The sequence below is a fragment of the Mauremys mutica genome, chromosome 17, assembly GCF_020497125.1.
Source record: "Mauremys mutica isolate MM-2020 ecotype Southern chromosome 17, ASM2049712v1, whole genome shotgun sequence".
Taxonomy (NCBI): Eukaryota; Metazoa; Chordata; order Testudines; family Geoemydidae; genus Mauremys; species Mauremys mutica.
Window position 1 is genome coordinate 14396405 of NC_059088.1, and position 12702 is coordinate 14409106.

The window sequence follows — 12702 nt, forward strand, 5'->3', positions numbered from 1 at the left end:
AGAAGAAGTCTAGGTGCTGCTGGGAATCACTCCTCTTTACTCAAAGCAGGCAAGTCAAGCAATAAACTGAGCGTCCGTGTCCGAGTTGGGTATGGGCAGGGGTGAGCTCCAAGGGGGAGGAAACATCTAGGGGAAATCCTGGCCCAGGTGACATCAATGTCAAAACTCTCACTCATGTCAACGGGGCCAGGATTTCACTCCTAGTCCATAGTTAGGCTTAATCTTCCCTCAGGGCGTCCTAATCAGTCTCGCCCACCGTCTGAATAGTCAGACAACCTGTGACGGAGCTTTCCCTTCCATCAGGAAGCCCCTTGTCTCACTAGATGGTTGTGAGATTCCCCAGCTCCCTCTATACCTCTAGGGGTGGGTCATCTTGTGTCTTCAGGATAGATCATTAATGCCTTCCTGACCTGGCCTGGATGCAGTGTGGGGTTTGTAAATGCCACCACAGGGCCCAGATAGTAGGGGGGAAGGGGAGTGAGTGTGTGTGTGTGTGTGTGTGTGTGTGTGTTGCAGCTGCCACTGGTGCACAGTCTGCGAGGGGAAGGGGTGGTCATCAGTGCACAGGGAATGACATACTTGCCCTGGATCATGGGAGGCCTTCCAAAGCACAGGGTGAAACACACAGTCCATGCACAGCTGGGACTGGCCATGCTGCTTTGCTCCCGGCCTCTGTCACTAGCCATCCCATTTGAACCTGTCTGGATTCCTTAGCTGCCTGGTCAGCTTCGTGTCTGAGCTCTCTGAGCACATAAAGGTGAAAGCTGATGGGGAGGAGGAGGAGGACTCTGCTCTCGACACAGAGTACATCAGCTTCTTCCCAAACTTCACCTGGACTGTGCGGGACTTCACCCTGGACCTGGAGATTGATGGGAAGGAGGTAACGGAGGATGAGTATCTGGAGAGAGCGCTGATGCTGAGGAAGGGTAAGTGCTCTGACGGGGCTCAGGACAGAACTGCTGGCAAGAGAATCAGAAGGCACAGAACAGCAGGCTTTGCAAGAGGGGAGGGAGAGGTGATGGAACCATTCAAAGTTGATGGTCTTTTCACCTATACCAGGTTAGGAACAACTATTGTGTAATTAGGCTATAGTAAAGATGGCTTGGTTGTGAAAGTTGACATCCGGCATAAAAATGGTCCCCATTGAAAACTGGGCTGTAGATTGTGGAAAAAATAGTTTTCATATGATGGTGTCATGAGTGTTTGAAGCTCACACAGAGCTAGACTTTGCTCTGTGTTAAACCATTTCTGAACTGGTGTAATCCCTTTGATCTGTAGATCTGAGTAGCTGTGGCAGACGGAACACATATAAGCACTGCTGATTAACTTCATACCAAGAGACCTCCTCATTTGACACCTGTGCTGAAAACTTATCAGCATTTAAACCTTTGTCAATTTAAAGTGACTGAAAGAGGCATTTCAACCTTCAGCAGTTAAACACTTTTTGAGATCACTTCAAAAATAAGCTTCCATATCTTTAAAATTATTGGAGCAATTTTTGTTGATACCAATCTTGATGTTTGTGTGATGACTGGTCATCAGCAAGGAGTGAATTTGGGATGTCTCGATCTAGACACATGAGCCTTTATTGTTTGACCTAAAGGGCCAGGCTGTTAGTTTGGAGGCAGGACATAGGAATAGAGGACATAGGTCTGAGTCATGAAGTCTAATCCGTGGCCATCTCAGGCAACCTTATCCTATAATCCCATTCAGACTCAGTAGCCGACTCATACATTTCTTCACTTGAATCACCCATGAGAGGGGGGCAAATGCCCTTCTGGATTAATGTGGAATATATTTAGGTCTTGTCTGGATCTAGAAAGCAGGACAGATTTGAGTTTTCTAGCTTCAGACATGTGAGTGCATGGCATTTATTTAATTAATAGACTCATGTACCTTGGGGCCTTTCTCCTCCACAGTAAATGCAGAAACTCTCCATGAGGATGCTGTCCTAGAGGGACCCACTGCACATGATTTGCCCCAGGTAGCATCCTTGCTGGAGTCCAAGGTTTAAGACACACTACATGAACACCCCCTAGAGCCCCACAGACCACAGATACTGTGAGCCCATCTTCCCTTGAATATCTTTCTGTCAATATTGTGATGCTCCCAGCAGTGACGCAAGAGCATGAGAACCAACAGCTGGGCAGACTGTTAATAACCAGGGCACTAACCTGTAATTGCTTGTGAATTCTAGACTTAGATTTCACCAACCAACTGCACCAAGTGCAAACTCCTCAGGCTTTCTAACAGCCAAAACACAGAATCACAGTTGCCTTGAATTCTCCAGTCTCTCTTACAACCCAGGTGAGCAAATCTCTGTGATAGATGGCTCCTTATACCAAGAATAAGGGCACGTCTACACTTGCAAAGTTACAGCACCAACAGTTACAAAGCACTCAGAGCACAGAAGGAAAACTGCTGGTTTTGTCTTCACACTGACAGCTGCCTGCGCAATAGTGTGTTCACATTTGCGGCGCTTGCAGCACTTTTCAGAGCAGTGCACTCTTAGCAGCTATCCCACAGAGCACCTCTTTCTCTTTTGCCGCTAAGATTTGTGGGAAGGCAGAGGGAGTCACGGGGCATCCTGGGTCCTGTCCCAATGCCCCGTGATGCATTACTTTGGATCCCAGCAACCCCTATACTTGCGTCTGCATTTGGCACCATCGTTCAATGGTTTGTGTACTGTGCGCCCTGCCCTGTCTCTTTATGGCTGCAGGAATGGATCCTGAGCTGTTGACCATTTTGCTGCTCGCACTGACCAACATGTCACGAGTGGCAGTGGAGTTATTCCTTAAACTGAAAAGGCAAGAGGATTGTGACATTGATCTTGCCACACATACTAGCTATGACACAAGATTGCTTGTGGCATTCATGGAGGTGCTGATCACAGTGGAACGCTGCTTTTGGGCTCAGGAAACAAGCACTGAGTGGTGGGATCACATCATGATGCATATCTGGGATGATGAGCATGGGCTGCAGAACTTTCAGAAGAGGAAAGCCACATTCATGGGACTGTGTAATGAGCTCGCCCCAGCCCTGCGGTGCAAGGACATGAGAATGAGAGCTGCCCTGTCACTGGAGGAGCGTGTAGCAATTGCACTGTCGAAGCTGGCTACTCCAGACTGCTACCGATAAGTTCAGAGTGGGAAAGTCGACCATTGGAGTTGTGTTGACGGCAGTGTGCAGGGCAATTAATTGCATCCTGCTCCAAAAGACCATGACTCTGGGCAACGTGTGTGATGTTGTGGATGGCTTTGAACACATGGGCTTCCCTAACTGTGGAGGGGCGATAGATGACACACACATTCTAATTCTGGCACCAGACCATATAGCCACCGAGTACATTAATGGCAAGGGGTATTTCTCAATGGTTTTCTAGGCACTTGTGGATCACCATGGGTGTTTCACAGACATTAACACAGGCTGGTCTGGAAGGGTGCCTGACACAAACATCTTTCAGAACACCGCCCTGTCCAAGAAGCTGTAAGTAGGGACTTTCTTCCCAGACCAGAAGATCGCCGTAGGGAAAGTCGAAATGCCCATTGTAATCCTGGGAGACCCTGCCTACCCCTTAATGCCGTGGCTCATGAAGTCATACACAGACCAACTTGACAGCAGAAAGGAGAGGTTCAAGAACATGCTGAGCAAGTGCAGAATGACTGTTGAGTGTGCTTTTGGCCATTTAAAAGTCGGCTGGCGATGCCTGTATGGGAAGCTGGACTTGGCTGCTGACAATATTCCTATGCTTATAGCCACGTGCTGTATGCTCCGTAATATTTGTGAGGGGGAAGGGTGAAAGCTTCACTCACGGGTGGACCGCAGAGGCTCAGTGTCTGGAGGTTGAGTTTGAACAGCCAGAGACCAGGGCTATTAGAGGGGCACAGTGTGGGGTCATAAGGATCAGAGATGCCTTGAGGTAGCAGTTTAAAGCTGAAAGCCACTAATCTTTGTTGCTGTGCTTGTAATGCTAGGAGGTGATTGGTGCACGTGATGCAAGAAGGGGCCTTAACATAATTTTATGGTGCTTTGCAGTGCTCTTTTTGCTTTCAATTAATAGAATAAAGATTGCTTTCAAACAAACACAATTATTTTATTAAAAGACAACAATTGGAGGAGAGAGTCAAATGAAAAAATTCATCAGCAGGGAGCTGGAGGGGGAAGATCTACAGAGGAGGAGGGGTCCTGGGATGGCTAAAGGTTTGTGTATGGCCTCTGTCAGCCACTTGTTACATTTTCAAACCAGCCCCTTGATGCTTTCTCCTATGCTGCCCGTCCTGCTTGGAAAGCACTCCCTGTAAACACATGCACAGGTACAGTAACTCCTCGCTTAACGTTGTAGTTATGTTCCTGAAAAATGCGACTTTAAGCAAAATGATGTTAAGCGAATCCAATTTCCCCGTAACAATTAATGTAAATAGCGGGGGAGGTGGGGAGGTTCCAGGGACACTTTTTTCACCAGACAGCTTAGATTTGGTAACACTGTCACCATCAGAAATTTCAGTGTCTGGATCACTTTCTGTTGCCCCAAAACCTTCCCCTCCCTGGGCAGCCTTGAGAGGCTTTTTCACCAAGTTCCTGGTGAACACTGACCCAACCCCTTGGATCTTAACACAAGGAGAATTTAACCATCCCCCATCCTTTCCCCCACCAATTCCTGGTGAGTCCGGATCCAATCCCCTTGGATCTTAACACAAGGAAAAAAAATCAATCAGGTTCTTAAAAAGAAATCTTTTAATTAAAGAAAGAAAGGTTAAAAATTATCTCTGTAAAATCAGGTTGGAAAATACTTTACAGGGTAATCAGATTTATATAGCCCAGAGGAACCCACTCTAGTCTTAGGTTCAAAGTTACAGCAAACAGAGGTAAAATCCTCTCAGCAAAAAGGAACATTTACAAGTTGAGAAAACAAAAATAAGACTAACACACCTGGCTATTACTTACAAGTTTGAAACATGAAAGACTGATTCAGAAAGATTTGGAGAGCCTGGATTGATGTCCGGTCCCTCTTAGTCCCAAGAGCGAACAACCCCCAAACAAAAAGCACAAATAAAAGACTTCCCCCCACCAAGATTTGAAAGTATCTTGTCCCCTTATTGGTCCTCTGGTCAGGTGTCAGCCAGGTTTTCTGAGCTTCTTAACCCTTTACAAGTAAAAGAGACATTAACCCTTAACTGTCTGTTTATGACAGGGCCACTTAGGGATCTGGGGCAAAATCAGTACTTGGTCCTGCTAGTGAAGGCAGTGGGGCTGGACTCAGTGACCTTTCAGGGTCCCTTCCAGCTCTGAGAAAGGGATATCTCCATATATTACAATATGTGGAATAACTAACTAGGCAGCTGAAAAGTGTCTGGGGGCTATAGGGGATCACAAATTGAATATGAGCCAGCCACATGCAGGTAACCCTGTCTGAAACAGAGAGACAGATTAACATGAATAGATAATATAGGCTTTAAAAACAGAACTATAAACCGGAGAAAATGAGGCAAAAATAGAAAGGAAATGTAGGGGAGAGGATTTTGCTAGGGGAACAACAGCTATTATTTAGAACATAAAGACAGGCAACTCACTACCCCCCCAGGATCCCATCCCTCCCCCCCCCCAGCCTCGTCACCCCCTGATTCCTCCCCTCCCTGTCTTACCTTGGGCTCCTGGCAGGCTGCCAGCTGCAGTTTTATTCCCCTGCAGCGGTGATGGGAGACAAGACACCTCGGTGTTATATCCTTGGGGGCAGCCGGTTTAGGAAGAAATCACTCTAGGCCAGAGAGCAGACAGCTAACAAACTACCATTTTATTTACAGACACGGTGCTCACCTAACCAGCCGAAGCTGGCTGGGCTATCCCCTAATAATCTAACTCAGTTGCCATAGGAACAAAAACCATGACAACCGAATACACAACATATTCCTCCCCACCCAGTAAGAACATCCCCTAAATAAAACACACACTAGACTAGAGAAGGAGGGTAGACTGCCTCCATTCGCGGCTAAACCCTGGGGATTATTTTGCCCCATAACCGTGGGTTCGCCCTAGCTAAAGATCCAGCCGATGAGGAGGCCTTCTGTCTCTAGGTGGATTATGGTGAACTTCTGGTGTTGTTGCATCCGAAAGCACCATGGGCTCAGGGTCCGCAGCACAAACAGGTGAGGAGGTGGTATCAGCTCTTGCTGGGCAAAGGGGTATCTCAGCCACCGGCAGTAATGGAGGAGAACAGTCAGGAACAGGTGATTCATGATTCGGTGTCTCACCAGAAGAGGTGAAGTCAGACCACACAACTGCAGATGTGTCCTGAGGGCTGGCATGACCTGGAAACAGCTGATCTACATGTCGCCGCCAGGTAAGATTCTCTGCAGTCCGGACTGTGTAGGAAACAGGTCCTGTTTGAGTGATGATTGTGGCAGGGACCCATTTAGCTCCGGAAGTATAATTCCAAGCCAAAACTGGCTGTCCTGAGCTAAAGGTTTGGTCTTTTGCTCTGGGTGCCCGTCTGATGACTTGATATTGCTGCTGACGTTGCACAATTTGTCGGGGTTCAGAAGGTTTCAGCAGATCAAAGCAAGTGCACAGCTGTCGTCCCATCATTAGAAAGGCCGGGGATGCCTTGGTCGTAGCATGAGGTGTTTTTCTGTAGGAAAGTAAGCAGGTATCCAGACGCTTTTGAATGGAGTGTTGTCCCCTTGCTGATTTCAAAGCATATTTCATTGTCTGCACAAATCTTTCAGCTAATCCATTGGTGGATGGATGATATGGTGCTGAAGTGATGTTGTGTATCCCATTTGCCTTCATAAAATTTTGAAACTTCTGAGACACGAACTGTGGTCCGTTGTCGCTCACAAGTTCTGGCAGACCAAAACAACTAAAGAGTCCCCGTAGTTTTTGGATAGTACTCTCTGCAGTAGTGGACTGCATTATAGAGACTTCTAGCCATTTAGAATGGGCATCTACTGCCACCAAGAACATGCTTCCTTCAAGGAGGCCAGCAAAGTCAACGTGAATACGTTGCCACGGGTTTTCAGGCCAGTCCCATGGGTGTAGGGGTGCCCACTGGGGTGCATTCCTCACACCCTGACATGACATACAAGCTTTTGCCTTCTCTTCAATAGCACTGTCCAATCCAGGCCACCAAAAATAGCTTCGTGCAATTTCCTTCATGCACACTATTCCACAGTGACCGGAATGTAGCTGTTCTAACATCTGTGATCTCAGTGGTGGTGGAATAATGACATGTCTCCCCCACAACAGACAGCCAGATTGGACCAATAACTCCGTCCTCCTGGACATGTAGGTAACAAGGTCGGGTGAGACTGGAGAGGTTTGTCGAGATTTTCCATGCATCACCAGGTCCATAACTTGGGACAATACTGGGTCAACGTGAGTTGCCTTCTTAATCTGAGTAGCAGTGATGGGTGTATTCTCTACCTGTTCAAAGTAGAAGATTTCCTTTTGGGCACTATCTTGATGTTTCACCGGCAAAGGCAACCTTGAGAGCCCATCTGCATTGCCGTGCAGAGTGGATTTCCGATATTTGATTTCATATGTGTGTGCTGAAAATAACAATGCCCAACGTTGCATACGACTAGCAGCTAAGGGGGGAATGCCTGTGTCTCAGCTTACATTACAGAAGGCTGTTGATATTGCTGTCTCCATAGAACTGGCTACAAGGGAGGCGCAATACATCGGTGCATCCCCTAGGGTGCAAGAACCTACCCACAAAACTGTGCAGAATCAGGAATGTTACCGTTGTGGTAAGCTGGGTCACCAGGCATCAGAATGCTGGTGTAAGTACCTGGTGTGTCAACACTGTGGCAAAAAGGGACACATTGAGTGTGCCTGTAAACAAAAGAAAAAGAGGCCTGTGGTCTGGCCGACAAAAAGATGAACCCTGCATACCCTAGAGCAGACCCAGGATGATAACGGTGACACCTCATCGCAAGAGGAAGTGCCACTGCATGTTTTGTCTTTGGCAGTGGGCTCACATGAATACTGGGTAACCCCGTTGTTGGATGGCAAACCTATACGCATGGAACTGGACACCGGTGCAGCCGTCTCGCAGGTCTCCGAGACTGTGTATAAAGAAAAGCTACAGCATCTTCTGCTTAAGGCAACAAAAACTGTTCTGAAGACGTATACAGGAGAAGCTGTGCCCATGTTGGGCACTATTGATGTTAAGGTGGAGCTCAATGGACAGGCTGCTAAATTGCCACTGTTTGTGGTGAGAGGTAATTACCCAGCCTTAATGGGTAGGTCTTGGCTTGGGAAGATTCAGCTGAACTGGGCAGAAGTGCACCGGATGACTAAAGAAGAAACCAGTCTAACCCCTATACTAAGGAAACATGCTGCTGTTTTTGGAGATGATTTGGGAAGTATGAAGGGAATCACTGTGACATTGAACATTAAACCTGACAGTCCACCAAAATATCTGAAAGCCCGAACTGTGCCATATGCCATCAGGCCAAATGTTGAAGCAGACCTGGAGCGCCTGGTCACCAATGGAGTCCTAATACCAGTTACCCATAGCCCATGAGCCACTTCTATCATTCCAATAGTGAAGAAAGATGGCTGTCTCCAGATTTGCGGTGATTTTAAAGTCACTGTCAACCCAGTGTTGTGTGCAGAGCAATACCCGCTTCCCCACATCAATGACCTCTTCGCAGGCCTGGCTGGAGGACAAAAGTTCTGTAAGACAGATCTGAGTCAAGCATATTTACAGATGCACGTCGATGAAAAGAAAAGTCGATGAAAAGTCCCTTTACTGGCCAAGAGCTGTTGACTATTGTGACTCATAAGGGGCTTTATCGATACTGTCGCCTACCCTTCAGAATAATGTCTGCTCCCGCCCTGTTCCAGAGGGCTATGGACCAGATCTTGTGTGGCTTGTCAGGAGTTCAGTGCTATCTGGATGATATCCTGGTCACTGGAAGGAATGAAGAGGATCACTTAAAGAATTTAGAGGCTACCCTACAAAGACTGGAAGAATATGGCCTACAAGTTCGCAAAGACAAGTGTGAATTCTTCCAGCTCTCTTTTGAATATTTAGGAAGAAATCACTTGAGGCCAGAGAGCAGACAGCTAACAAAACTACCATTTATTTACAGACACGGAGCTCACCTAACCAGCCGAAGTTGGCTGGGCTATCCTCTAATAATCTAACTCAGTTGCCATAGGAACAAAAACCATGACAACCAAATACACAACACTCGGCTCTGTGCAGCTGAAGAGCCGAGCGTCCTTTGCCCGAGCGCTACCTGCCCCTGGTTTGCCCCGCAGCCTCCTGATTCCTCCCCCCCGAACCTCGGAGGGGAGGAATCCGGGGGTGACGAGGCTCGGGGGGAGGAATCATGCGGGGCAAACCGGGGGCAGGTAGCACTCGGGCAAAGGACGCTCGGCTCTTCAGCTGCACAGAGCCGAGGTGTCTTGTCTCCCAGCAGCCGCCGCCGCCGCCGGCTGAATGGTAACCCTAACAACCGGTTCTAAACCGGCTTCTAAATTTAGCAACCGGCTCCAGCTCACCACTGCCCTTGAGGAAAAAGCACCAGCAGCCTGTGAGTTAAGAAGAAAATCTTACAGGTCACAAATGCGTTAAAAAAACAACCAAGCTTCATAAATGTGAGCCCAAAATGGCATATTTTCCCCTATTTTGCCACTTGAGTCTGGGTGACGGTGGAGGCAGCCTTTATGCAGGCCCCTTTCTCCCAGTTCATCCCTCAGTTGGTTGGGGAAGAAGGGAGCCCCCCCCCCAACAGGCTTCTGGTCCTGGGCTTTAAAGAGACAGTGCATGTCTTTCTCCCAGCCACTGCTTATTCCTGGGACCGCTTCCTTGCTATCCCTGTCCCTCCTCAGGTCCTTGTGTATCATTATTGGGCCTTTCAAATCCATACAGGGCCTTGCCAGGTGGTGGGGTGGACTGACCACTAGGCACTAGCGCCCTTAGGGGCAGCTACCCTGTCACACTATCTACTCTTGTTTTTAAATGTCATTCCTGCTTTGAAAGTATTCATTTGGGAAGATGGAAACTGAAGGAACTGGGTTGTGAGCACATAGCAGAATATGCATAGACCTGCCTTTGCATGGTGATAAGCCAGCAGCAGCTAGGACAGGTGAATTGATGCTCTACTGGGAGACAAGCTGCTGGAGACAAAACCGTCCTATTCCAGACTGTTCAAATTCACTATTCTCTCTCTCTCTCTCTCTCCTCTGCATTGCTGTGTACTCTGTTTCCCCTTGGTGCAGGCCGGAACAGGGAGGTGATGGAGTACAACCTCCCACGTCAGTGCATCCGTGATTACTTCCCCACACGCAAGTGCTTCGTGTTTATCAGGCCGGCCAGCGAAAGGGACATGAAGCAGCTGGAGTCACTCCCCGACAGCGCCCTACAGCCCGAGTTCCTGGAGCAGCTCGACAAATTCTGCCAGTACGTTCTCCGTGAGTCGAAGGTGAAGATGCTGAAAGGAGGGCACCACATTAACGGGCGAAGTACGTCATGGGCAGGAGAATAACAAATCAATGTAATTGTCTGTGCAGTCATGCTGTCCCCACTATGCAAAAATAAGAAAAGGAAGAACATGTCCTCAGCCTCCACTGATTCACTTGGGGATAGAATGTAACTTCTAGTGTCCTAACGAAATGAGGAATTTTATATCTCATGTATCCTGGCCCTGTCTGCACCCCATTCCTGCCCCCTCCATTGGGGCTCAATAGTAGTCATATTTTATTCATTTACTTATTTATTGTTTATTTGTATTGCTGTAGTGCTCAGGAGCCCTAGTCACGGACCAAGACCCCACTGCGATAGGCACTGTGCAAACACAGAACAAAAAGATAGTCCCTGCCCCAAAGAGCTTCCAGTCTCAGGGATTGTCTACAGTGGTGCAGCTGCACCGATGTGTAGCGAGTCTGGTGAAGATGCTCTATGCCGACGGGAGAGAGCGCTTCTGTCAGCATAACAACTCCACCTTTGCGCTTAGGTCAGTGTAACTTACATCACACAGGGGTGTGGATTATTCACACCCCATGAGCAATGTAAATTAGACAGAAATAAGCTCTAGTACAGACCAAGCCGAACTATAAGACAAGAGAAACAGGTGATAGACAGACAGACAGATGGGGGAGCCCAAAGAAACGAGATCATAACAAATTTCAGTCCCTTTCTCATCATTCACCAGCTGCCCCTTCTCTCCCTTCCTCCCTCTCCTCCTGGGAACTGCCCTGCCTCTCTCTCCCCAGCTTTCCCTGGTCTGTTCCCCACCCCCTTCTCAGCTGCCCACCTGGCCATTCCTCACCTTCCATGTAAACCAGTCCCTTTACTGGCCCCCTGCCAGTTGCCCCTCCCTCTAATAACTCATAAGACTCAGATTATAAGGCCACCAGGGACCACTCTATTGTGACCATCTGGTTGGAGCTCCTGCATAGCACAGGCTGGAGAATTTCACCTCATCATTCCTGCCTCCAGCCTGACTCCCTGGGCAGATCTTGCAGAAGGAGACTCCCGGACTTGTCAGAAAACAGAAAGCTTGGTCAGTGGATCCTACTAGTGAGCAGCGTTCAGTCCTGTGTTAAAGGTGGACTTACTTTCCTTAGTTTTCCTGAACAGATAGAAACCCTTATCTGCCACCAAAGTGTTACAGATCTTGAGACATCAGCATATAAAATAATCCAGTCCCTGAATTTCTATAGGGCTGTCACTCTATAGGGCACGTTCCCCTTCCCCATAAGCCATATTGCATCAGCCAGGGACTTAAAAATTCTCCCATGTGTCCTGGTGTCTTCCCTAGGCCCTCACAGTCACCCGGTCTCCTCCCCAGCCCTCCAATGGGTTTTGTTCCCTTCCCAACCCTCATCTCACCTACCCCAGCCTCTCACCCCTTCGGATGTGCCCTGGTACCTCCAGCACACCTCCCAGCTACCTTATAAGAACATAAGAAAGGCCATACCGGGTCAGACCAAAGGTCCATCTAGCCCAGTATCTGTCTACCGACAGTGGCCAATGCCAGGTGCCCCTGAGGGAGTGAACCTAACAGGCAATGATCAAGTGATCTTTCTCCTGCCATCCATCTCCATCCTCTGACGAACAGAGGCTAGGGACACCATTCTTACCCATCCTGGCTAATAGCCATTTATGGACTTAGCCACCATGAATTTGTCCAGTCCCCTTTTAAACATTGTTATAGTCCTAGCCTTCACAACCTCCTCAGGTAAGGAGTTCCTTTATGTCACATCAATGGGCCTTCTCCAGGCCTCCATAACCATCCCAGCACTCAGGCACTGGGGGATCTTAGGGCTGGACTCTTTGCCAGCCCCATCCCTGCTACCCCTTCCTTCCTGCCTGTCCTGCTCCTTGGCCATCTCTGCTGGGAAGCCTGGCCAAACCCCTGCTTTTTCTGGTGTCAGGTGCCAGGCTCAAGGCAGAGCAGGGGAATTAATCTGACACCAGGGAGTGAGCTGTGCATGCTCAGAAATAGCCTTGGCACAACGAGGGTCCAAAGTCACCTTCTCTTCTCCTACCCTTACTTCTCTCACAAGGCCCAATGCACCATCACTCTGTGCCTTGTGCACTCATCTACACCAGTGCAAGTGAGTGTGAAATGGCAGCAATTTTCCACACTCATTTTGCACTGGTATAAATAGCTTTACGAGGGACCAGACAATGGTGCTCGAAGGCCATAATGTCCAAGTAGGAATTCCTCTGGCTCACACAAGACAGGA

The 12702-nt window shown here is 48.4% G+C and overlaps 1 protein-coding gene across 1 annotated transcript in view; it reads left to right on the forward strand.

Annotated features, from left to right (window-relative positions):
- The window catches only part of LOC123351351 (guanylate-binding protein 1-like), a 102922-nt gene that overhangs the window by 32307 nt on the left and 57913 nt on the right, over nucleotides 1-12702 (forward strand). The window contains exons 4-5 of the mRNA XM_044990642.1: nucleotides 727-926; nucleotides 10231-10473. Coding sequence (XP_044846577.1) covers nucleotides 727-926; nucleotides 10231-10473 — 443 coding nt within the window. The remainder of the gene's footprint in view (nucleotides 1-726; nucleotides 927-10230; nucleotides 10474-12702) is intronic.